The sequence below is a fragment of the Notamacropus eugenii genome, chromosome 2 (genome assembly GCF_028372415.1).
Source record: "Notamacropus eugenii isolate mMacEug1 chromosome 2, mMacEug1.pri_v2, whole genome shotgun sequence".
Lineage (NCBI taxonomy): Eukaryota > Metazoa > Chordata > Mammalia > Diprotodontia > Macropodidae > Notamacropus > Notamacropus eugenii.
In genome coordinates this window covers 297381967-297409650 of record NC_092873.1, presented here as the reverse complement: position 1 = coordinate 297409650, position 27684 = coordinate 297381967, and the positions used below count along the sequence as shown (strand labels likewise).

At 35.7% G+C, this 27684-nt stretch overlaps 1 protein-coding gene across 1 annotated transcript in view; it reads right to left on the bottom strand.

Annotated features, from left to right (window-relative positions):
- Positions 1-27684, bottom strand: part of MAN1A2 (mannosidase alpha class 1A member 2) — a 219124-nt gene that overhangs the window by 116929 nt on the left and 74511 nt on the right. The window contains exons 3-4 of the mRNA XM_072644497.1: positions 25500-25596; positions 6510-6628 (exon numbers count right to left, since the gene is read on the bottom strand). Of these exons, the coding sequence (XP_072500598.1) occupies positions 6510-6628; positions 25500-25596 (216 nt within the window). The remainder of the gene's footprint in view (positions 1-6509; positions 6629-25499; positions 25597-27684) is intronic.

The following is a 27684-nucleotide window of genomic DNA, read 5'->3' as shown; positions in this document are numbered from 1 at the left end:
CAATGAAAGAATCTTGAAAAATTAAATATGGCAGCCAGAGCACGGTTCTTCACTGGCAATTCTGAGGGAAATGCTCATCAATAGTAAAGTCAAATGGTCAAAATTTGTTTGCAAAATAAAATGCAAAGAAAATGAAAAAGGATCAAAGCCTACAAAAGCAAGATCACTGTTGATAGAAAAAGCAAATACTACTAGGGCTATTTGCCTACTATTTTCTTGAGCCTTAACTTATGTCAGTTAATATGGGTTTACAATTAACTATCCCACCTTAAATCTTCTGAATGAATTCATGAAGCACAGAATCTTTATGGGGAACCAGGCCAAAATCCTGTACTAGACCATCTTATCAGAGGAGAGGAAACCAAAGCATACTTTAATCTAGCTAGTCCTTACCATTCAAGAAAATTAAAATCATTAGTTTATCAAATGAGATGTTCTAGTTCACTGGCCACCTATTATTATAAGCTATTCTGTTGTTGGCACCTTGCCAATGTACATAATAGATCTGAAAATACACAGTAATTGCTCCAAAAGATTATGTTGTAATATTCAATGATGTTCTCATACATTTAAATGTGTTGCTATGGTTCCTGGGTCTGTTACCAAGTGACAAGCCCGAACATTTCGTTTTCAAGCACTTTGCAATAATTTAATCATGTTAAAAGAACTAAGAGTTACTCACGTATTTGAAAATTATATTAAAAATTGCAAGAAAAAAAAGAAATTTTAACCTAAGAAAGTGGAATATAGAAAACTTAATAACTATCTGCTTTAGAATTGACAATTATGTCTGTCTGGATGCTTAACTGGTTATATCAATCAAAAAACTGCCAAAAATTCTTGGAAACTTTTACTTCCAAATCACCCAGTTCCTTCTAGGACACATGGACACATACCATGTAACTGCCAAGTGTTTCAAAGTATGTTGGTGGATTATCAGAGTCTGTCAAAATTAGTTAATCTCTTGAAAATGTTTTAATGTTTCCAATATTTAAAAGCAAAAAGTAGGCACAAAAGAAGAAATTACTCTAAAATTAAAGAAGGAAAATATTCTAGAGTGTTTAAAGGGGAAGGTGGTCAATTTGGTACCAGATATTAAGAACAGGATAATCTCTTCCAAAAGAAACGTGCAATGCAAATAGTCTAAATCTTGTGGTATTTTCAGATACACAGATTGCATAAGGAGGTACTGAAATTTTACGTACAGGTAAATAAATACATATGTCCTTGCAGATCAGATCAACTACTCAAACAGATATTAGGATTTAAATCCATTTGCAGAATGTTATAAACAAAGTAGAAGGTTACAACTGGCAACACTTCATAACAGAGTGAGAAGCAGTGAAAGGAAAAAGTTTATAGAAAGCCTGGTGTGATAACAAATTATGCCAGGTCATCCTAAGTGTCTAAGGATGAAAGTGGACAGACAACAAAAGATGAAAAATGAAAACAAGCTGTCAAAATGTCTAGAAGAATATATTCCTCTATCAATGACCATAGAACACTGGACGGTAAAATCAAAGTCGCTGGCAAATTGTATGATAAACTAGAATTCAGCCTAAAGAAGTAGCTATATCATCTAAAGTGAATCCTATATCATCTAACCCTGAATTGTGGAACCAAACAAAATAAAGCTATGACAGTCCTTCAAAATATCTGAAATCAGCAATTCTGTTGCCATCAAGCAATTCTCCCTACTAGGTTACACATTTCTAGTTTTTTCAACTCAAGTTTTTATGATGAGGATTTTAGCTCCCCTTACCATTCTACAGTCATTCTCTTTTGAATATGCTACAAACTTAGTTTGTCAACACCCTTCCCAAAATGATACTCTGAACCAGGGGTGAGGAACTTGCCATCTCAAGGCCATATGAGATCCTTTAGGTGCTCAAATTCGGTCTTCTGACTGAATCCAAACTTCACAGAACAAATCCCCTTGATAAAAGGATCTGTTCAGTAAAACTTGGACTCAGTCAAAAGACTGTAGCACCCAAGGAGCTAGAAGGCCACAGGATCCCAACCCCTGCTCTGAACTATAATACTCTTATATTTGACCACAACCAAGTACAGCAGTTCTTAGTCTAAGGTCTATAAACTTGAAAATATATATTTTGATAACTATATTCCAAAATGATTGCTATCCTTCATAATCCTATATATTTTATTTCATGCATTTAAAAACATTATTCTGAAAAGTAGTTCATAGGCTAGACTGTCAAGGAGTCCATGACACAAAAAAAGGCTAAGGATGCCTGCTTGAGACTCTATTTCCGTTAATATTGCCTAAGACAGCACCGTGATAGCATGGCAGAGGGGATAGAAAGCCAGCCTAGGATTCAAGAAGTGCTTTAACCTCTAGATGCTTTAATCCACTGTCTAATACTAAGCTGCAGAATAGTTGCCAGCCTGCATGATTTCAAAGAATTTCTTTACCAGGAGTTACCTATATTAATGAAACTACAGATTTAGTCCAAAAAAAGAGAAGTTTTTTGGGCTACCATACTATATTAAGGTCCTTATTACAGGCAAAGTATAGAGTGTTGGACCTGGAATCAGGAGAGAACTGAGATCAAAATCCACCTCAGTCAATTCATATGTGACCTCAGGCAAGTCACAATTTCTTTCAATGGTAAGAGTTGAGCTCATGTTGCAAGAGTTAAATTTTAAAAAATAAAATAAAAATAAAAGTAGTAAATGTAACTATTATTTTAAATAGTTACTAGAAAGAATAAAAAGGGATAATAGCTGGATTGGTTAAAAGGCTGGGAGGATTCTTACCTATTCTATTATTCAACTTCCAGAGATGACTCTGATACATCTGGCCAGCCATAATCACACTGACTCACAGGAAAAATAAGTAACTATCTTTCAACAGTTAATACTCCCATTTTACACCCAAGTGACGGGTATACATCTTCTTTCACTGGCAAAAAGCCAATAACTATGCACTCTTCTTGGACTAAATTATTCCCTAAACCTTACACCTCTCTCTTATACAAATATGCCTTTTTAAAAATTATATCACTAAGAAGACTGTTAAGTTTATATGATGCTGTGGAAATGGCCTTCATTTTCACAAGGGAAATGGGAATATAAGGAAAATATTGATTAAGCATGTTAAGAATGAGGGGTGAAAGCTTTTAAATAAGACAGTTTGCAAACCAAAAAAAGCTCCTTTTTTACAGCTTAAAATTTCTGTTGTCAACATAAGTTAATAGATAATATGCCCTTTGGAGGAATCTATTTCTATTCCTATTATTTACCAAAATAATTACTACTTAACACAATATCTCAATTATTTATTATTTGGCAACACCAGAATTAAGCAATTGACAAAACGAAAATACTAAAGATTTATAAAAATACCATCATGACAATGTACTCTTGCAGCTTTTTTCACCCCCAAAATGTTCAAAGAATTAGTTCAGTAGTTCAAGCTCAAAATAAAGGGGTAATAAGAGTAGTAAGTGTCAACAGGAAAAACAGACATATAAAATTTGAGAGCCAAGTTATACTCCTAAAAGAAGAAAAAGGCTTACTTCTAGTATTCTTTACCAGTTGCTAATAACTCATACTTATGAGGAGCTTTATATTCTTACAAAGAGCTTTTCTCATAATAATCCTGTGATGTAGGTGGAACAAGTATTATTATTCCCATTTTATAAATGAGAAATTAAGGCTCAGAAACGTTAAGGAACTATCACATGGCCATATGTCAGGGCTTAATTTCAGATTTCAGGCTATAAGACTGAGTCTCCTTCCTATAAGGAGAATCTCCTTCCACTTTGTCACACTGGCTTCCTATGATGTTATATAAAACCACCTGAAGTATAATTTCGTGGGGCTTTTCAAAGTTGTTTTAAAAGATCAGTAAAATCAGCACAGCCAAGATGGAGGAGTAACAACGTGGACTTTTCAGAGCACTCCCGCCAGGCCCAGCCAAATAGCTGTAAAAAATGGCTCTAAACAATTTCTGGTGCAGCAGAACCCACAAAATGACAGAGTAAAGCAAATCTCCAGCCCAAGACAGTCTGGAAGGTCACCAGAAAGTATCTATCACGCCATGCTGGGAGCAGAGCGCAGTCCAATGTGGGTTGCGAGTGTACAGAGGGGACCTGAGCAGGCATTGGGGAGACTGAATCTCTCACACTTGTGGTGGTTTCCAGACTTCATGATCCCAAAACACTGAGGATAAATTGGAAAGTGAGTGGAAAAAGCCTGTGGGACCAGTGTAGGAGAGTGAAGTGGTTCAGGCCCAGCCCCAGGAGGGCAGAGGGGGAAGGGGGCAGGGGGCTTAGGAACCAAGGCAACCACAGCAGAAGCAGGGGCAGCAGCAGCCACTGTTTCTGGAGCTCTAGAACCACAGCTCTAGGCTAACAGTACACCCCCCACCCCTACAGGAAGCAGAGAACTACCTTGACAAAGAGCTCAGAAGTCAAGTAAATGGCTGGGGAAATGAGCAAAAGCCAGAAAAAGAATCAGACTATAGAATCTTATTTTGGTGACAAGGAAGACCAAAGCATTCAAACAGAAGAAAACAAAGTCAAAGCTTCTCCATCCAAAGCCTCCAAGAAAAATATTAATTCGTCTCAGGCTATGGAGGAGCTCAAAAAGGATTCTGAAAACCAAGTAAGAGAAGTAGAGGAAAAATTGGGAAGAGAAACGAAAATCATGAAAAACAAGTCCACTGCTTGCTAAAGGAGACCCCAAAAAATGCTGAAGAAAAACTCTCTAAAAAATAGATGAAGTCAAATGGCAAAAGAGATCCAAAAAGCCAATGAGAAGAATTGTCCTAAAAAGCAGAATTGGCCAGATGGAAAAGGAGATCCAAAAGCTCAATGAAGAAAATAACTCCTTATAGATTAGAATGGAGCAGATGGAAGCTAGTGACTTTATGAATAATCAAGAAATTATAAAATAAAACCAAAGGAAATGAAAAAATAGCAGAAAATGTGAAATATCTCATTGGAAAAACAACTGACCTGGAAAACAGATCCAGAAGAGACAATTTAAAGATTATGGGATTACCTGAAATCCATGATCAAAAAAAGAGCCTAGACATCATCTTTCATGAAATTCTACAGGAAACTGCCCTGATATTCTAGAACCAAAGGGCAAAATAAATAATGAAAGAATCCACCAATCACCTCCTGAAAGAGATCTGAAAAGATAGACTCCTAGGAATACTGTAGCCAAATTCCTGAGTTCCCCAGGGTGAAAGAGAAAATACTGCAAGCGTCCAGAAAAAAACAATTTGAGTATTGTGGAAATACAATCAGGATAACACAAGATCTAGCAGCTTCTACATCAAGGGACTGAAGGGCTTGGAATATGATATTCCAGAATTCAAAAGAGATAGGATTAAAACCAAGAATCACCTACCCAGCAAAACTGAGTACACTTCAGGGGAAAAAAATCATTATTCAATGAAACAGAGGACTTTCAAGCATTCTTGATGAAAAGACCAGAGCTGAATAGAAAATCTGACTTTCAAACACAAGAATTACGGGAAACATGAAAAGGTAAACAGGAAAGAGAAAACATAAGGGACTTACTAAAGTTGAACTGTTCACATTCCTACATGGAAAAATAATATTTCTAACTCTTGAAACTTTTCTCAGTATTTGGGCAGTTGGAGGGATTATATACATATACACAGAGGGCACAGGGTGAGTTGAATAGGAAGGGATGATATCTAAAAAAGTAAAATTAAGGGGTGAGAGAGGAATATATTGGGAGGAAAAAATGGGAAATGGAATGGGGCAAATTATGTCTCATAAAAGAAGCAAGAAAAAGCTTTTTCACTGCAGGGGGAAAGAGAGGAGGTGAGAGGGAAAAAGAGAAGCTTACTCTCATCACATTTGGCTTAAGGAGTTAATAACATGCACACTCAATTCGGTATGAAAATCTATCTTACACCACAGGAAAGTAGGGGAGAAGGTAGTGGGAGGGGTGATAGAAGGGAGGACAAATGGGAGGAGGGGTAATTAGAAGTAAACACTTTCGGGGAGGAACAAGATTAAAAGAGAGAATAGAATAAAAGGGGGGCAGGATAGGATAGAGGAAAATATAGTCTTTCACAACATAACTTTTATGGAATTCTTCTGCATAACTACACATGTATAACCTATATGGAATTGCTTGCCTTCTCAGTGGAGATGGGTGGGGAGGGAGGAAGGGAGAGAAGTTGGAACTTAAAAGTTTTAAAAACAAATGTTAAAAATTGTTTTTCCATGCACCTGGAAAATAAGAAATACAGGTAATGGGGTACAGAAATCTATCTTGCCCTACAAGAAAACAGAGGAGATAGGGATAAGAGAAGAAGGGGTGTGATAGAAGGGAGGGCAGATTGGGGGAAGGGGTAATCAGAATGCACAGTGTTTTGGGGTGGGGGGGAGGGAGAAAATCTGGAACCCAAAATCTTATGGAAATATGCTGAAAACTAAAAATAAATAAATAAAAGTAGGAGGGGGGGGGGGGAAGATCAATAATCATTATTATATACTTACCACACTGAAATCAAGATTGTGGTCAATCCACTCTTGTCCTTCTTTGAATTCATCATGGAGTCCCATTATATAAAGAGTATCCAAAGCATCTACTATAGTAGCACCCATTTTTGAACTTCCTAGAGTTAAGAAAATACAATTTCATAGTAAGTATTCTTTTCATTACAAGTGATTTTTTTAATGGAAAATTATATAAAAATTAAGTCTGACAGAGCACCTATCTTAAAAACACAAGAAACGATAATCATCTATATCAATGTTTCAGAAATATATATTCTAGTTAATTATCTTGACCCAGGTGTGAGCAATTTATCCTCACAGAAAACCAAAAAAGCAGAACAAGGGAATTTTAAAATCTACTGTTGCTGTTGTTTTTAAGGGAAAGAGGCAGAGAAAGAGAGAAGATTCAAATCTCTTTTGTAATATTTAACATAATGAAAAATATCAGTATTCTTCATAAAAAATAAAATTCAAAATGTCTTCTATATCCTTGACATGAAGAATGAAAAAAACTTTTCATTTCACAATTTTTCAATTGTTTTGATTCCCATTTCTATAGCACTTTGGAATTTACAATGGACTTTCCTTACAAAAAGCTTGTGAGGTCCTTCAGTAGCACAAATATTATTATTCCAATTCTTTAGATGAGGAAACTTCAATTAAGAGATGTTTAAGGGAATTCTATTATGGCTAGAGGAATAACTAAGACTGAACTATTTGTGTCCAATATACCTTGGTTTGGCAACTAACACAAAGGTGACACAACATTGAGAAAATCTGATACAAAAAGGTAATATCACTGAAAAATTACAATTCAGGGAAGGTTCTTACCATAGTGAGTTACTTTTCCCCCACTGCATATGATTTGCAAATTACTCTATAACATCAAGGCTTACATAGCAGCCATAATAATGGAAGTACTTGGGAGTCAACGCCAAATGAAAAAGCAACAAATTAAAGCTAAAGTATACACGAAAATGTGTCACCTTCTATATGAAGCTTTTCATGACCTTCCCCCAGCTACCAGTGCCTTCTCCAAAAATTATCCCACATCTACTTGTACATACATTTGTATGTAGACATCATCTTACCTCACTAGATTTCAAGCTCCTTGAGAACAGATAGTTTCACCTTTAAAACTAGCACAATGTCTTGCACTTTGCAGGTGCTTGGTAAGTGACTGATTAAGTCAGTAGAAAAGTGATTCAATCGTAAGTCAGTTCAATTTCATAAGCCATATTAGGTAATCAAAAGTAAACTAGTAATCTTTAGGAAAACAATACAGTAGTCCTAACAGTAGGTGGCAGTGTAAGTTAAAATTAATGCTTAGCTTCTTTGACCCCTTTTCCCAGATAAAACCTACCTAAAATGCTTCTAAAAGTTCATTCAAAAATGTTTGAAAAATCTAATGACGATATGAGCAACTGAATCTTAACAGAGAAAAATATCACTAAATTGCTAAAAAAAATGTGAGAATATCTTCAAAATACATTTCTGCTTCAATTTTTAACAATTGTCGTTCATTCAACAATCATTAAGTGTTTACTATGGGCTAAGTGCTGGGAATACAAAGAAAGGCAAAAACATGGGTTCAGTTCTCCAGATGTTCACATTAAAATAGGGGAGGCAACATGCAAACAATTAATATCATAAAACAGCAAGTGGGAAACTATGGATGAGAAACAAGCTGAGAGAAATATTCCTGCCTGACCTCACTTTCTTACAACAAAACAAATTTCTAGGAGACAGATGCAGGATTTCCCTAAACTCTTACCTCACACAAGAGAGAGACAGAAAGGCAGACAATATAAATACCACCAACCCACCCCATGTCCAGAATGTCACTACAGCTAATAAGGAGGTGTGAGTCTGACTACATATACACAGATTCCATTTAAGTTAGAGATCTCCTGGATTCTCAAATTTCCTATCCAGCTATAAAACCGTTACATGATTGTCAACCAGATCATCCCCAGCTTTCAGTGAGTTTTCCCAGATTCTTTCCTCCTGTGTAAACAAACAGCAGCAGGACACTCTATATAAAGAGAGGGCACTCAGTAGTCAAGAGAACCAAGTCCACATGTGAGCTCTGCTACTGACTGTGGCTTGCTACAAAGATGGATGAGGAAGGATTTGTGGGGCTTAACAAAACATGTGGAAATGTGGAGGAATGAGAGCTGTGGAGATTCCATTTTTTAAGAGTCATTACTTTCCTGAGGAAAGGGAAGCAGGTATCAGCAGCAGTCAGGAGTAACAATGATAAAAACAGGAAGAGCAATGCAGTTTGGCAGTCAAGAAGTTAATGCCATCCTCCCCTCTGCACTAAATAAGGCACCGTGGCTAGACAGAATGAGGGAGGTGATAGTTCCACTGTACCTATACCCTTGTCCAACAACATCTGGACTGTTGGGCTCATTTCTAGATAAAACATTTCAGGGAAAGTACTGACAAGCTCCAGTATATCCAGATGGCCATGATTAGGACAGTGAAGGAACTCTAAACTCTGCCATATGTGAAACAGCTGAAGGAACCGGAAATGTTTATCCTTGAGAAGAAACTTGGTGGGAGAATACAATGAGAATTATCTTCAACAATATGAAATGCTGTCATAAGGAAAATTTATTTTGCTTAGCTTCAAAGAACAAATTAAAAGCAATAGGTAGAAAGGCAGAGACATTGGATAATTATTAATTTAAATTTAATATTTTCCCAAGTACATGTAAAAACAATTTTTAAAATTCAGTGTTAAAAATTTTGAATTCTAAATTCTATCCCTCCCTCCCCTCCGCCCTCAATACAAAGACAAGCAATTTGATGTTATACACATGCAGTCATGTAAAACATATTTCCATATTAGTCATGTTAAACATATTTCCATATTATCATGTTGTAAAAGAAAACACAGACACCCCTCCCCCAGAAAAATCCTCAACATAAAATTGTAAGAAGATTCCTAGCAATCAAAGATGTCCAATTGTGTAATGGACTGCCTGGGAAACAGAGAGGTGGCTGTAAATGTAGACTTTCCAGTAGAGGCTAGATAAATACTTGTAGGGGATGTTACAGAAGGAATTTAATGCATAGGCTAAACCAGATGGTTTCTGAAGTTCCTGCCAATTCTGAAACTGTCTGCATTAATGAACTGACTGCTCTCTTTGGGCAATTTCTTTTCTTGTTCAGTGTATGTGACAACTTCTTTCGAACTCATCAGTTTTCTAAACTATAAAAGACTCAGATTAGATGACTACCTAAGAACTTCAACCCTCTTCAAGTAAATTCCTTTTAATTCTAGTGCAGTTCAGGGATACAGGACATGATCAGTAGTATATTTCAGAAGAAATGACCAGCAATGTTCTTTCTATATTCTTCTTTATACTTGTCTCTTTTGCTTACTTTAATAATTAATATTCACTTCACCTTTCAACAGACATTAGCAGAGTATCGTTTCCTACTATTTCATTACAAAAAGTACAAATTTCAGTTACATTTCTGTAGAAGCAGAATTTTGTAGGATATCCTGGCTACCTAATCAATATTTATGATACTGTTTCTATGTTCCAAACAACGACCTTGCAAATATGGAGTAGAGGTTCTGTACTGCCTACAAAAATGCCCATGTGTCTCCCCATCCTCAAAAAATCCTCACTTGATCCTTCCATCCCCACTAACCATATGGTCCACTGACCATTTTGGCTAAAGTTCTCTACAATGGGTTGCCTCCATTTTCCTCTAATTCTTTTCTTAAACCCTTATAATCTGGCTTCTGACCTCACTATCCCACTAAAACTGTTCCCTCCAAAGTTACACGTTAGAATTCAGTCATTTCAGTCATGTCCAACTCTTCATGAACCCATGATCACTTAACTGCCAAATCCATTGGCCATTTCTCAATCCTCGTTCTCCTCAACCTCTCTATAGCCTTTGATACTGTTGACCACTCTCTCCCTTCTCCTTCATATTTTCTTCTCTGTAGGTTTTCCTGATACAATTCTCTCTTGTTTTTTCTCATACCTATTTATTATTTCTCAGTTTCCTTTGCAGGATCCTCACCCAAATAATATAGGTACCCCACAGGCCCTCTTCTCTTCTCCCTCTACACTACTTTAACTGACAATCTGATTATCTCCAATACATTTAATTACCACCTCTAGGTTAATTACATCTATCTATCCTACCCTAACCTCTCCCTGACCTCCAATAAAGTCCAAACTCACTGTTTCTCTCTAGCCCCACTCACCTCCTACCATTACTGTTCAAAGATAACACCATCTTCCCAGTCCTCAGGCTCACAACCTAAGTGTCCTCAACTCCTCATCATCATTCAATATTCCCCCAGGTCTCCAGGTCCAATCTATTGCCAAGGCCTATCAATTTCACCTTTGCAACATCTCTCAACTACATCCCCTTCTTTCCTCCGATGCTGCTACCCACCTGGTGTAGGACCTCATCATCTCACACCTGGACTATAGCAACAACCGCTAATAAGTCTTGCCTTCTTCAAGTGTCTCCCTACTCTAATCTACTCTTCATTCAGTCACTAATATGACTTTCATAAAACAAAGGAAAGATCATGTCACTTCCCCTACAAAATAAACAACAGTGGCTCCCTACTGCCTCCAGGATCAAATGCAAAATACTCTGTCATTCAAAGCCCTTCAAAACCTAGGCCTCTCCTACCTCTCCAGTCCACATCTTTCTCTCCTCCCCCTATACTTCAACCCAGTGACATTGGTCTCCTGACTGCTACACTAACAAGACACTCCATCTCTTGGCTCCAGGCATGTTCTCTGGCTTTCATGCCTAGAATGTCTCCTTCCTCATCTCTGCCTACTGGCTTCCTAATAAATTCCCATCTTCTACACAAAGCCTTTCCTAACCCCTTCTAATGCTAGTGCAGTCCCTCTCTTAACTACTTCCTCTTTATTCTGCCTATAGCTTGTCTGTACATAACTGTTTGTTGTCTCCCCCATTAGACTGTGAGTTCTTTGAGAGCAGAGAACGTCTTTTGCCTCTTTTTGTGTCATCAGTGTTTAACAGTACCTGGCCCATAGTAGGCCCTTAATAAATTTTTATTGACTGACAAACCTAGGGTTTATAAATTTTAAATATATATATACATTTTTATAACTATTTCATTACAATTAGTTTCCATCTCCGTAATCTTGTGTATACTTTTTTTTATGCTTTTAAAAACATTATTCTGAGAGGGGTCATCTGTACCTTTCAGACTGTTAAATGTGTCCATGAACAAAAAGAAAAAAGTTAACAACCCCTGCATACAGAGAAATATGACTCAACTTAATACAAACAGACCAGACCTTATACATCCAAAAAAGGGCAGTCCTCTTCAAATTGGTCACTTAGGGAGGCCACACAATTATTCAACAATGCCCATTTGTGACTCTGACAGTTTTTCTAGTGAATATTTTCAAAAGCACAAAACTACTGTATACAATTTCATTTTATTTGGGGAAAACAGAAAAATTCTTCTAAGTCAAATACTACAAGACAGATGGAATAATACATTTTTATTAAAGTGGAAAGCATGACAATAAATAATATGGATTATTTCTTAATGTGGGCCATAAACTGATAGTGAAAATAATTTTTAAAATACTAGCTATATGCTGGTCTAATTAGTCTATAAGGTTATCCCCTTGTGACTAAATAAAGACAAGAGATGTAAAAGGTAAATGTATACTAAGAAAATATATTCTTCCTAAATAATGTTATTATGTCTGGATTAATAATATTCTGCATCATTAATGAGGAATGTGTGACTATGTATGATACATGATTATACATTGTCTTCTACTTTACCTACTGTAATTACTTTTAAATCATGTTCTGTAATAATAATATTGTCACTACAAAATGTTATTCTTTCTATACTCCATGAAATTCCCATTAATGAAAGTATTTAAGAACCTGCTTGATGACCATGTACCAAAGATCTTGTACACTAGAGTGGTACTTAAAGTAGATGACCACTAATGTTCTTTTTTACTCTAATTCCATGACTCTTTAATGTACACTACTGTATAAAGAAGAACCTAATTTCAAAAGGACATTCCTAGGCCACTGTAAGATGCTGATTCACCAAAAAGAAATTAAATACTATTTCTTATCCTCTCTCTACAATGATACGAAAGAGTCAGGGAAAAAATCTGTAATTTCAGTGGGAACAAGTGAGAAAACTCTCTATACTAATATAGCATCTTCTCTGTAATTTAAGAGCCTTAGAAGGGGCAGCTAGGTTGACACCACTGTGTTGGAGTCAGGAGGACCTGAGTTCAAATTGGGCCATATAACACTAAAATGTTATATGATTTGCCCGCAGGAACACAATCAGTATGCATTAGGCAACAAGCATTCACTAAGTGCCTACCATGTGCACAGCATGCTAAGGGCTGGGGATAGGTAAAAAAGACAACAGCAGATACTGTTCTAAAGGCATTTGGTGAGCTCCACGTTGCCCCAGGGTGTTAGCACAGCACTGAAGTAAAGAACAGTCACTCCCCTTTACAGCAGTGTGGCACAACAGAGACAATCAGCCTCTGATACACACTGGCTGTGGGACCTGAGCAAGCCCCTTCTTCTTTCACTGCTCCAAGTAATTCTCGAAGACTTCTGCAGAAGACTTACTGACAAAAATCTATGGAGGCAATTTCCTCATAATAGTTCTCTATACCAATGAAATTACAGGTATCAACTAAAAAAATAAGCTCTACTTACTCAATCAGAAAAGTACATTAATACATTTTCAGAATCTTTCCAGAAACAGTCTGTCAGTCCTCCACACAATGTTGTTGCTGTTGTCTAGTTGTTTTTCAGATACATCTGACTTTTCACAACCCTTTTCGGGATTTTCTTGGCAGAGATACTAGAATGATGTGCCATTTCCTCTTCCAGTGCATCTTACAAATGAGGTAACTGAGACAAACAGGGTTAAGTGACTTGCCCAGGGTCACAAAGCTAACAAGTGTCTGAGGTGGGGATTGAATTCTGAAAGATGAGCCTTCCTGACTACAAGCCCAGCTCTACCCATCGTGCCACCTCACTGTCACACAATAATCAAAGTAATTTTCCTAAATATCAATTTGACCTTCAAACTCTCCCTACTCAATAAAAATCAATGGCTCCTCATACCCTTTAAGATCAAATGGTTGTGCCTTTGGCATTCAGAGCTCTTTACAATCAGACTCCAACTTAACTTTCCACAGCTTTGTTACACATTACACCCTCCATGCACTCTATAGTCCAAGGCAAACTATCCTTGTTGCTCTTCCAATATGACCTTTCATCCCTTGTTTCTGTTAGCACAAGACAGGTCCTATACACGCAGTAAAGGTTTAACAAATGCTTGTTTCCTTCCTTTCTAGGCCTTTGCTCTGGCTGCCCCCCATGCCTGGAATACCTCTTACCTCTAAACACTTAGAATGATGTTGGCAGGTGTTGGTGATATGAGAGAATTAAGGGAACTCAAGCAAAGGAAAATTCTTGGAAAAGTGGGTAAACCCAGAAAACAAACAAGAAATAAATGTATGAATGGATCAAGAATTTATGCAATTTCTGTGTATAAGATACAATGAAATGGAAGAATTCAATGGAAAATAAGCTTTTATGAAATGATGTTGAATAAAGTAGAACCAAAAGAAAAATTATATACATTGACTCTAAGTATAAAGTTAAAGAAACTGTAAACTAATTTTACATATACAATAAGGAAGATAAAGGACGATGACCAAATCAGTATGACCATCTTGAGCAGTCAATATACAGATTTCCATTAGAGCCAAGCCAATGGGAGCAAAACAGCACAATTACTACACACATACTGCTTAAAACGTAAAGCAAAAGAGAGCCAGGACAAATAATTATCCCTTCCACATCACAACTTTCCCCATCTTGGTTTCTATATATCACAGGTCAGCATACACACACACACACACACACGTGTGTGTGTGTGTCTGTGTGTGTGTGTGTATATATATATATATATATATATATATATAATTGTATAATATCAACCTAAATTTTACACTAAAGTACTGTAAACACCCCATAAAAGAAAACGAAAAAATTCAGACTTCTTCTCTGGTAGGAAGGGAGGGCAAGCCCCTCCCTTATTTATATAAAATTTTTATGCAAATTTTCCAGATCAACACTAAAGCCCTAAGCCCCACCAAATGCGGAAGGGATAATTGTATTAGGTTAATTAAAAAAAAAAAACTTAAGTGATACCTCCATCCAATCTATAATGACAAAATATTGATAATGACAAAATACAATGTAAAAAAAAAAAAAAAGATACCCAGAAGCCTGAAGACTCGGAGGGGAATTAGGCAAAGGATCATTGGTGAGGCATGGACAGTGGTAGGAGGCCTTCTACCTCACAGGCTTCTAGCACTCAAATACAACCTGAGACCACAATATCAGAAATCTCCTTGAGGAATCCCTTAGGGCAGTTAAACAAAAGCTTCATAGTTCCTAGTGAGAAGGGACCCACTCTACAAGTTCTATGGGCACTGAAACCATGCACATACAAAACTGAGCCTGACCCTGAGAGCCTAGAAGGCCAAAACTGCATCAAGAAGATAATGTCTTGACTTGGAAATGAACTGGATTAAGTGAGGCAGGGCTATGCAAAGTCATCAGTCTCACTCTCAATGGCAATATAGGTCAGGATGACAGGCGATGGCCCCAGATGCAGTGGAAGACCCTGGCCTTTTTAAGCGAGGGTCTTTCCCAGGTCTCAGTTTCTCTGAGGCAACACCCTCAGAGGCCAGGTAAGAATTGAGGCAAAAGATAAAAGATGGCCTAGTTTGCCTACACAGAAAAAAAAAAAATCTGGGAGAGAAGGACCTGTTCTGGCCAGAACAGAAACAATTGCTATTTCTCAAAATTGCTAAATCCCAAAAGGGATCATGAAAAGTCAGATGTGAATAACAACAATAACATTGTGTGGAGGACTGATACACTGTTTCAGGAAATATTCTGAAAATGTACTAATGTACTTTTCTGATTGAGTAAGTAGATCAATTTTTTTAGTTCAGACATATAATTTCATTGGTATAGAGAACTATTATGAGGAAATTCCCTCCATGGAAGGCTAAAACACTCTACACTTGGGTAATATAATGAGGCTGGGAACTACCAGCATATTGTGCAAAAGAGACATCAGCAAACATGAGAGTTAGTGACAAGAACTCAGACAACAGACAATACAGATTTTAACAAACAGGTGCCTTCCACCCCATTCAAGTATGTAGGAGTAATCAGAGGCTATGCCTGAGAGAAAGGCTCAATTCAGGAAGGAAAGCTTAAAACATAAAGACTATAACATAAAGAAATGGTTATGCCTCGTGGGATGTCCAGAACACAATCCTAAAGGAAAGTGTCTAGTATCAGAGCTTCAGATAAAAGGTGTGCTTTGCCCACAAAACCCTAAAATAAATGAAATATAAAATGAAAAGGATATTGTCAATGAAATGGGAGCCCTAGATGAAATAATTTCAAGGATACTTACTAAACGGCATACTACACGAAGTACATTACCCAAGTACAAGACTTCCTGAAAATGAGAATGGATCAAGAAGAAATAAAAGACTCTATAAATCCAAAAGGAAAAATCTTAAAAACAAATTCAAAAGACCAACAAAAAAAAGAGAAAATGTAAAGTTATCTATCTCTTATCAAAAACATCTGACCTAGAAAACAGATCAAATAGAGATAATCTAAGGATCAATGGAAAACTAGAACATTACCCAAAGCCCAGGCAACAAAATGAAAGTAAAAAGAATCCACTTGAAAATCTAAAATTTTCCCATACAAGTCAAAATCCATTGTTCTAAAGATAAAGACAATAAAACATTTGGAGCAGTCAGAAAAAATTTGTGTATCAACAAATAAAGACTTAGTTATCATTATAAAGACAAAAGAGTTTGTAATGATATTCCAAAAAACAAAGAATTACAACTAAAAATAACTTCAAACTGTGTATAATTCTAAGGAAAGGTATTTAATGAAAGAAACAGAGAACTTTCAAATATTTCGAAAGAAACGATGAGGCTTGCTGAAGAGAATATCTGGAATGGAAACAGCAAAGAAGAAAAACCTAGAAAGGTACATACATTGGAGTAATTAAAGGATCTACATAATGGAGTATTTACATTCTAATAGGAGAGAAGAAACAAATCTTAAGATCTTATTGACTTCAAAACTCATAAAGAGAAATAGGAAAGAAGGAAACACTACTGTGTTTCAAGAGGGAAAAGGAAAACAAGAGAAAAGAGGGGAGCAGCAGAGTAAAATTTACTATTCCACATAATCAAGGTACACAAAAAATATGCAAAAAAGTACTATAAATTTGGAAGAAAGGGTGGAGGAAGCAGGTATCTCACGAACTTTACATTCATCTCAACTAGATAAAGAAGGGTTTAACATACACAAAGAATTTGATGTAGTAAAAAAAAAAAAAAAAAACCATGAACCTCAACAGGGAAATAGGAGAACAGAGAAAGCATAGTGGTTTAAGAGGGAGAGTAAAATAAGGAATTAGACATTTTTTTTAAAACCCTCCAACAGTATATCATGAAGAGGGCATAAAAAGGAAAGGGAATTAATGTATAATTAGGGACTACATAAAGGGCCAAGATTTCTGCATGAGAGCAGAAATAGAAAGCTCATCAGTTACTAGAACACCTTTTTCCCTCATCATGTTTTTGGAAGAAAAAAAAAAAGTAGACGTAAAAGAAAGAAAAAGCATAAGAGGATACGATAGAAATACCTAATTAAAAATCACTGAGATGAACCTGAATGGATGAACTCAACCATAAAATGGAAAAGGTTATCAGAATGAATAAGAAAGTAGAATGGGACTTTTTTTTTAACCCAAGAAACACACTTGAGAAAAACAGATTCAGAAAGTTAAATAAAAATCTGGAAGAAAATGTATTACGCTGGAGTTGAAATTTTTTAAAAAGCAGTTGTAGTAATCATAGTCTCAGACAAGGAAAACCAAAAGTAGACTTGAAAACATGATATAAAAATGGAAACTACATTATGTTTAAAGGTACAATATAACACAAATATATAGCATGAACAAATGGCATAGCATCTAAATGCTTAAAGGAATGTCACAGGGGAAAATAGCAAAACAATAAATGAACCCATTTCAGACCTAGACAAAAGTAAAAACAAAAACCGTTCACATCCCACAACTATACATGTACAAGATATATAACAGTTTTATTTAATAGCTTAAAGATATACTATGAGTTTTAGAACATCCTATATGGAAAGTAAGTGAAAGATAAAAGAAGGGAGAAAGTTCTAACGGTGGAGAAGAGTAGAAAATGCCTTCTGCAGAAGGTAGAATTTTGAGCTGAGTCTGACAGAGGGCAGAGGTGAGGATTACGTGGCAGCCAATAAAAAGGAATGGAGTGGGGAGGACTACTGTGTATAAGAAACAGCAAGTCAAGTTTTATGTAAATTGTAAGAAGACAAAAAAATTGAGCAAGAAGCAAGTTTTGCAAAGGATTCTAATGGACGAACAAAGTATATTCTATATGTAATGGAAAACTATTAGAATTTATTGATTATTGGGGCTGACTTGTCAGATTTGCACTTTAAGAAAGGTACCTTGGCAAATGATCTATGGATGAATTGGAAGGGGAAGAGATATGAAGCACAGAGAGTATCCAGAACACTACTGCCGCAGTTTAAGGGTGAGATGATGAGAGCCAGCACCAGGATAGTGGCTTTATAAGACAGAGAAGGGGGGATATATATAGATAGATGTAGATCTACATAGATCTATAGACATAGAGAGATATAGATATAGATATATGAAAAATGTACACATTTTTTCGGATGTGTATTTGGGCATAAAACCTTCACAAAATATGTAGAAAAGCATAAATATTAAAGTCTTTACTGATCACATTGTAATAAAAATTAAAATGCCACTTTAGTCTCTGAAAAGGGACAAAAATTTAACTGCAGACTAAATAACAATCCTAAAGATTTGGTGAGGAGAACAAAGCATGGAAAACAACAGATATTTTCATTAATAAAAATGACTGCTATAATGTGACAACACACCAAAACGGGTTGGGGGAAGCCTAAAGAGTACTTAGGGGAAAATTTATACCTCTAACATCATCTGTCATCAAAACAAGAGACAGATCAATGATTTAAGTTTATAGTTTAAAACAATGACAATCTGGAAACTAACAAATTTTAAAAACCTAAACACAAAAGTAGGAATTATGAAAATCTAGTAAAACAGATGAACTACTAATAGGTTGAAAGATGTAAAAAACCAAATTGTTCTTGCAGCAAAAATTAAAAAAGAATGCAGTACATTAAGGGAGAAATAAAATCACCTGAAACTATTTTGTACAATGAAATGCTAACAAAAGGATAACTTAGAGGGAAAAAAAAATACTCGCTTATAAAATATAAACTATCCAGATTAATGTAGGAAAAAATAGGCTATTTAACTATCAGAAAAAGAAAATGAACAAGCCATAAATGAATTTTAGAAAGAAAAAAAACCCTTCAGGATCAGATGATTTGCCAGTTATTTCTACTAGAATTTCAAAAAACAATTCCCAAAATACATTAAACTGTTTACAATAACAAGAAATAAAAGTATCCTATGTATGAAAAGGAAATGACATAGGAAAAAGAAGGGATGGTTAAATCAAGTGAGGATTTTTGTAATCTTTTTTTTATTTTAGACTTGAATGCTAAATAGTAAATATATACAAAAGAGAAATATTATAAACTTAAATATTAAAACTTGAATACAAAATAAGCAAAGAAAAAACATGTCATGTACATGGAAGAACATGAGAGAGGATTAAAAATATGTAGCAATAAATTTCCATTTTAAGAAAGTATATACATTAAATCTGCAGAGTGTTAAAAGTTGTCATATTTTCTTTGCTTCCTTGTAGGTTCTTTTGTTCTCTGCTGTACATTTTTAGCTTTTATTTTTTGCTACCTTCCTCCTCCCTTGCCCCCAGGCTAAAATTAAGTGTGGACATACACACACACACATACATTCATGCATACACATATAAATACACATATACCTACATGTATATGCATAAACAAAAATTTTTTCCCTAACAGACTCTATTTTATGTTTGTGCAAATCTCTTATTTCCTATCCCACCTCACTTCTTTATTTCTACCCTCTATTGCTCTCTGATTACTTAAATTACAGCCACCACCCAATGCCTCCCTAATCCTCCCTTTCTGAAAACCTAAACACCCCTTTGGCCCTTTTGGTAAGAAATACTTACCCTCCCCTCTAAATATCCTTCCCTTATCCTCCCATTCCCATTAGTCTAAAGACCCTTCTATATCCCCCTATATTCCCAAACCCTCCCCTCTAAAGAATCCTGCCTGAACCTCTCCCTGCACATGCCCTTGAGGTTTTCTTTCTTTCTAAATTTAGAAAACTTTTATTCTCTTTTAGATAATTATGTATTGTTCTCAAATCTATTCCCAATCAAAGTACCAGCGCTGTTCCCCCCCTCAAATTCCTAGGTGTCTGTTCTTCCTCTCCCACCTCATTTGTACAGGATAATTAATTACTCTTTTTAGCTTGTTCCTGAACAGTTTTATTTTTTGGAGTCATATCATGCTCAGGTTTATTACCCCAATCTTTCTTACAAACTACCCAATTACTATTAACAGTTTTGAGACGTATGTTTTACGTTTTACATAAATAAAAGGTAAACAGTCTGTCCTAAGTTCCTTGTAATTAGTCTTTGGTATGTACCTCATATTTCTCTTGACTCTTGTATTTCAAATCTTCTATTAAATTCATGCTTGTTTAAAAAAAAAAGTCTTGAAAGTTTGACAATTCATTAAATATCTAATTTTTTTTTCAAGACTATGCTTTGCTTTGCTGGGTATGCTTTTCAGCCAGAAGTCCAGTTCTTTTGCTCTTCAATATAAAGTGTTCCAAGATCCGCAGGATTTTAGTGAAGTCTTTTTTTACATTCTTCTATGAATTCTTTTTGGACAAGTGACCATTGGACGTTACTCTTCGGGTTGGAAGAATGTTTCTTTACTATCCTCCTCTGAAGAATTCGTTCTTCTATACTGCCACAGTAGCTCTCTATGGTTAGATTCTTTCTCCTTTGCCTGGGCAATTCTCTTTTTTTAGGAGGGGCAGGGCAGGACTGAGAGGAGAAGAATAGCTCAATTTTTTTTATAATTACCTCTACTCCTAGGGTATGGAGGATGGTGCTTCTGCCCTCTTATCCCCCCTCTAGTTCTCCTCTCTGATAAGTGCCCATATTGAGATATGTCCCCATCCCACTGTTTCTGTACTCATCAGGTGTGTGCTGGTCCCTTCTAGCCTGGCAGCATCTCCGCAGTACAGCTGGGTCTGGTGTTCCTTGTCAGCAGAGGTTCCCTTGATTCTCCCAGACTCAGACACCCAAGTCCCCTCACTGTGCCCAAGGGTAAAAGTTCTTATGGCTGAGTCCCAAGGCAGCCTCACAACTCAACTAACTCCAAGGCTTTCAGCTCGCTGCTTAAGCAATCCCTAGCCTGGAGATGTTTACCCTGCACAGGGCCCAACCTCATCCTAGGATTTTTCTTCAGATCTTCAATAACTGCCCCAGGAAGACCCTTGTTTTGCCCTTTCTCTCATGTTTGCCCTGAGGCACTGTTTTATCTCTTCTATGGAGGAAAATCTTAAAAGCTTGGAATTTTCTGACCTACTCAGTCATCTTCCCAGAATCTTCTCCAATAGAGGACTGTTTCAAAGATGGGGGAGACATTGGTATATTTACAGGTCACAAGAAAGGAGCCCGTAGATAGAGAAAGTTTGAAGTTTAATGAAAAACAAGATATAACACTCATTACTGTTACAAACACTAGAAAGAACCACAGAAAAGCAACAAAAAAACTAACACAATTAATAACTCAGTGAAGTTGCAGGATGTAAAATAAACCTGACAACTCACCGCATTCCTGTATATAACCAACAAAATCCAGCAGAAAAAAAAAAAGAAATTTCATTGAAAATAATTAGAGAGTACAAAACTCTTGGGAATCTACCTGTCAAGAAACATAAAAGAACTATATGAACACAGTCAGGAAACACTCTCTACATAATAAAGACAGATATAAATAAATAACAAATAAATAAATAAAAGACAGAGAACAATAATTGCTTGTGGGTAGGCTGAGTCAAAACAGTAAAAATGACAAAACTATCTTAATTTATAGATTCAGCACCAATCCAATTACAAAGGAATACTTTATAGAGCTAGAAAAAAATTTTTTAAGTTCATCTGAAAGGAAAAAAGATCAGCAGTATCAAAGTAACTGTGGCAAAAAAGTGAGAAGGGGGCCTAGTAGTATCAAATCTCAAACTATACCATAATGTCACACTCATCAAACAATTTGGTGCTAAAATACAGAACAGCTCATCAATGGAACAGATTAGGTACACAATATATAGAAGCAAACAAGAATAGTAACCTACTGTTTAATAAAGCCAAAGATCTTCATTACTGGAGCAAGAATGCACTATCTGACAAAGATTGTTGGGAAAACCAGAAACTAATCTGGCAGAAACTATGTAGAGACCAACATTTCACGTCGTATACCAAGACAAGGTGCATATGGGTACAAGATTTAGAAACAAAGGATTGCATCATAAACAACTTAAAAAACATGGAAGAAATAACCGGTCAGATACATGGATAACCAGATATATGGATGACCAAAGCAAGAGTCAGAGACATTCACAGAAACTAAAATACAAAGTTTTGATTTTTGTTGTTCAGTCATTTTTCAGTTGCATCCAACTCTTCGTTGACCCCATTTGGGGTTTTCTTAACAAAGATACTGGGTTGGTTTTTTTTTCCCATTTCCTTCTCCAGATCATTTTACAGATGAGGAAAGTGAAGCACACAGAGTTAAGCAACTTGCCCAGGGTCACACACGTAGGAAGTGTCTGAGGCCAAATGTGTACTCAGAAAGAGGATTCTCCCTGACTCCAGGCCCAGCATTGTACCAACTGTTGTCATCTAACTGCCCCAAAATTTTGATTATATAAATATAAAAGTTTGTGCACAAGCACAAAGTCATCCTAACTCTGAGCCTGGCTCTTTCTATACACTTTGTTACATAGGTACTACATGTATGTATGTATAATATCATACACACACCCTTTATAATACTAAAGAAAATATAAACAAATATGAAACACTCTCTATCACTAATGAGTTTATAAAAGTAGTTGAGAAAATGAGATTCATATATATATATGTATACACATATATATATATATATATGAAAGATAAAATAATAACTTCCAAGGCATTATTTTAAGTGTAAAACAGCACAAGTAAGTGCCATGGGAATACAAAGTAGTCAAAGGCAACTTCAAGAAACCCTTACTAACCCTTGAAGGATTAATAAGATATAACTAAGAAATAAAGAGAGGGAAACATTTCAGGCTAAGTGGTACAAGTGAGCATGGTATATTTAGAAAAATGTTGAAGAAATCACGCTAGTTGAGAGAGAAGATTCATGATATTTCCACCTATAAGAGAAAATTGAAAAACACAAGTTTTATTTTGTTTTTAAAACACATTGCTGGAATTATACTTTACCCTGAAGGTAATAGGAAGGCTTTTGAGCAAGAGCAATATGAAAAAACAACATCTTAGGGGAAATTAATCTAGAAGTGGTGTGCAAACAAGAAAGAAAATAGACAGAGGTTTTGCAATAGTCTATGATGTTTTGTATTATAATTATAGTGCAATCTATGCTCCATATGGAATTTACAATTAATTGGGCATCAGAAATAAAGGTAATTAGAATCTATTTTTTATTATACTTCTGTATACCTTTAAAGCACTAACATTTCATTAGATAACTGAAGCTCAAATCAGGGCACTAATTACATATTATTATATTTACAGGATTCTGAAGCAGTGAATAGTTTTCATGTTAGTCAAAAACTAATCACTATGAAAGATGGACCTTGCTATGCTACCTAGTTTTATCCCTCTGAATAGCTTTTACCTGCCACCAGAGTTGCTCTTCAATGGGGGTCTTTTTGAAAGACCATGGATCACTTTTTGTATAGCACATGGTTTTCTCCCCAAACACTGATAATAAAAAGTCAATTGCCATTACACTAACTATTACAATGTAAAAAGAATCTTAGTGTATATTATAAACTATGTATCAGATAGCTAATTTACAGGTACGTTACTTTAAGCTACTCAACTGAGTTTGTGGGTTCACCAAAAATAAAATAAAATTAAGTAAAATTAAATTAAATTTTAAAAACCATACTTTTATTGTCAGTTCCAGTTACTTTTAAACTCCAATATGAGTTCTGAATCATTCCAGGCTCCCTGACCACTGTTGAAATGAGAGCTCTTTACATTCAAGCTTCAAGTTTACCCTTCCATCACAAATGGAAACCATTCTCCATCCAAACACCCAAACCCTGAACTAACTTCAATCTTTCTAGGGAAAGAGTCCCTAGAGAGCTCCTCTTCTTACTTTTTAGCCTTTGGAAGCTATACACTAAAACTTTATTCTTCTTATGCTCAAAAATTATTTCCTTTCCGACCCATTTTGTGAATGCACAATTTCCTGTTTATCCTGTGTTTATTCACAATTCCCATTCAACATAGCATCATCATATAGCTCCTCATTCTAAGTTTCCACAAACCTCCTTAGAGAGTTGCCTATCTAGGGATCAGACATATACACACGTTTGCATAAAAATACATTTTTTATATATATATATATATATATATATATATATATATATATATATATATATATATATATACGTATTAGTGTGCATACATGAGTACAAAAACATTTATTGTAAACAAATTCACCACATTCTGATTAAATTGGAACCACATTTGGAGTTCTAAAACAAACATGATTTAAGGAGGGTGCTTTGTCCTATTCATCACAAAATATTTGTTTAAAGAAAAGATATATTTAGGGGGCACAGTTCCGGATTTCATAAGAGTTTCAAGGAATTTCTAAGGACTGGTCCAAGGCTCCACTGGCTCTGAGTGGCCAGTGCTCAAGGGATCTGGGTATTCTAATTATAATATGAGTGCAAAGAGGACTAAAGGTTCCAGAGTAAAGGCTTAGTTCAAGACATAGTAATTTATGTAATAAGTAGTGCTTTGCCACGTATGATTCTGTCTGCTCCTTAGAGCAACCCTTTGGAGTAAATACTGTGAATATAATTGCTACTTTACAGAAGTTTCAAAGGAGTTACCAAAACTGACAAAAGTCACATCTCTAGGAAATGTCAGAGCCAAATCTAAAACTCCATTTTCTGACTCCAATAGCCCACTAGATGGTATAGCATCCTGAAATATCTAGAAGACACCTGAAGGGGTCAGTTTACTCCCTTGAGGTTCTAAGTTATAAGCCAAGGAAGAAAAGAGCAGACTCTATAGATTAAATGAAATGAAGCATGTGAATTTCATTTCATTCCATTCCATTCAGCTGTTAAATGCTAGAGAGAAGAAGACAAATTTCCCTTGACCTCACTTTCCCTTCAAAGATAACAATAGAGCTTCTAAGAAGACTGGAACTGATTTATGCATCCATAGGCTCTTTCGACATTTCCCCACAGTAAGAGCTCAATCCAGAATGGAAAAGATTTCAGGGACCTATGATAACACTTAAGTATAAGACAATGCTGAGAATCAACCTCTTATGTTGCTTTTTATTACAAGAGAAAAATGAAGCAAATTTTAGCAATAGTAATTGAATAAACAACCTCTTTTCCACAAGACATTTAGGACAATCATTTATTTATGTATTGCACTGCCCATAACTACAGGAATGCTCATAAAAATGAGCATGGAACTACAGCACAATACAGTTAAGTTAACTTTAATTTTTAAGGATCCAGGTTAAAAACTGAAATAATGCAATTTGACAAAATCAACTTACCAAATATATTAGTGGAATGTCCTTTCATAGCAATGGGTTTGAGTTCATTGTGTCCCCAGCCATATTTCCTATAATTACTCCAGGCATGTTTCATCATCTGAAGGGACAAAAATGTTAATCCATCACTCAAGATATCCACAGCACATCCTTTTTTTAAAAGGTTTATAACCTGTAAGTTTTATTTTTATTTCCTATTTCTTTTTAATCTATTATGATCCTAAAACAAAACTCCCATGAGTCAAAGTTGTGTATCATCGGAAAGAACAACGTACAGGATTCTACAACAATCCATTTTCAAAGTAGCCAGTTGAAGCCACCATCATAATGGACTGGCATTCTAATTCACTTATCACTCAGGCTACACACCTCAATATCCAAACTACATAATACTACTCAAAATTTATCCTTATAATATAAATTTAGTTACAGTATTACATTTTATATACAAAGATGATGTAACCTGCCATGAAGACAGCATGCATTGCAAATTATTTTCCCAGTATTTTCTTTGGATTTATTTTGGTATCTCTAGATTCACTATCCTACATCTACAATCTTATTTCATACTCTTCTACTCTATGAACTCTAACCTCCAGCCAAAAAGGACTATTCTCTGACTCTCAAAATAACTCACCCTTTCTTACTTTCAAGCTTTTACACACATGATTCCCTGAGGCTGGATTGTATTCCTCCCTCCCTCACTCTGCCTATTCAACTCCCATCTAACCATTAAATTCCAAAGCAAATTCCTCTGACTCTGTGAAGTCTTTTCTGATCCTTTTTTCCCCTAGTAACAACCATGTCTCCCATCCATCTTAGGATACTTCCCCCTGAACACTTTACTTTGTACCACTTCAAATCACTTTCATGTAATACTGCGTATTATACATATGTTATGTCTTATCCTTCCATTCAACTGAAGAGTCCTAAAAGAACCAGAACTTTCTCTTTTCTGAACCTCTCTATAGAAGGTTTAGCACAGAGTTCTCCAAAGAGTAAGTGATTAGTAAATATTTGTGAGGCTGAACTGGCCATTACGTCTGCTTCTATACTTTACAGGCAGATGATTCCTAAAGCTTTATCTCTGAAACTAATGTTTCTATAAAGCCCCAGGTCCATATCCCCAGCTGTTTGCAAGATATTTCTTCTTGTATTTCAATACTTCTATGTCAACAATCACATCGATACTAGTACTCCCACCAAATATGCAAACCACAAGCCATCCATAACTTCTTATGCTGTGTGACTCAACTTGGAAAGAGAGAAATAGAAATGAATCACAAACCCTGATAAAGAAGCACGATATAGCATCAATTGGAAACTTCAATGATCCAGTATCCCTTACGAGTCATTTCTCTGCCAATAGTAGCAGAGAAACAAATAAATTCTTGACTTGCTTTACTGATAATTTCACTCTATAAAAAGCAAAAGAATCAGCAAAGCTATTATTCTATAACTCATTGTGACCAACACAAAATAATCAGTTGCTACACTAAAAATGGTAAAAACTTTGAGATAAAATGAACATTATATCTTAGATACACATTAGAGAGAAAGGAAAACTGCAGCCTGAAAAACTCAGTATTTCAAAAGAGATATCAAAGAGTTTAGAAAAGACAGGTAGTAGTTCATGATTTTAAATGTTTTTGTTTTTCTTTTTCCAAAAGGAAAGGGTCACCATCAGTGCCAAACGCTAATAAGAAGTTAAGAAACATGGGAATTCAGAAAAAGTAACCAGATTTGACAGTTAAGGGATCACTGAGTATTTTCTTTTGAGGGAGAAGTTAAGAGGCCAAATTGCAATGAGAGGACAGGACGTGGAGGCAAGGAGAGCAGACAGTTTTTTCAAGGAGTCTGGCTCCTTGTGAGTGAAAGAAGAGAGATATGATCAAACAGCTTAAGAAAATAATTAGGTCATTATTAGGGTTTTTTTTAAGACAGTTAAGAATTAAAGGTGCTTCTAGGCACATAGGAAAGAACCAACACATAGGGAATAAATGAAAATTCGAGAAAAAGAAAAATGATTACAAGGACAATTTGGTACAAAAAAAATAGGAGTGGATACAGATATGGGGGTGGGGAGTTAGCCTTGGCAAAGAGAAGGGCCCCACCCTTCATCATACATCTTCCTAGAGTAAGAAGAGAATGGTGAATGATGTCAAGAAGTTTGGGAATGTAGCAAAAG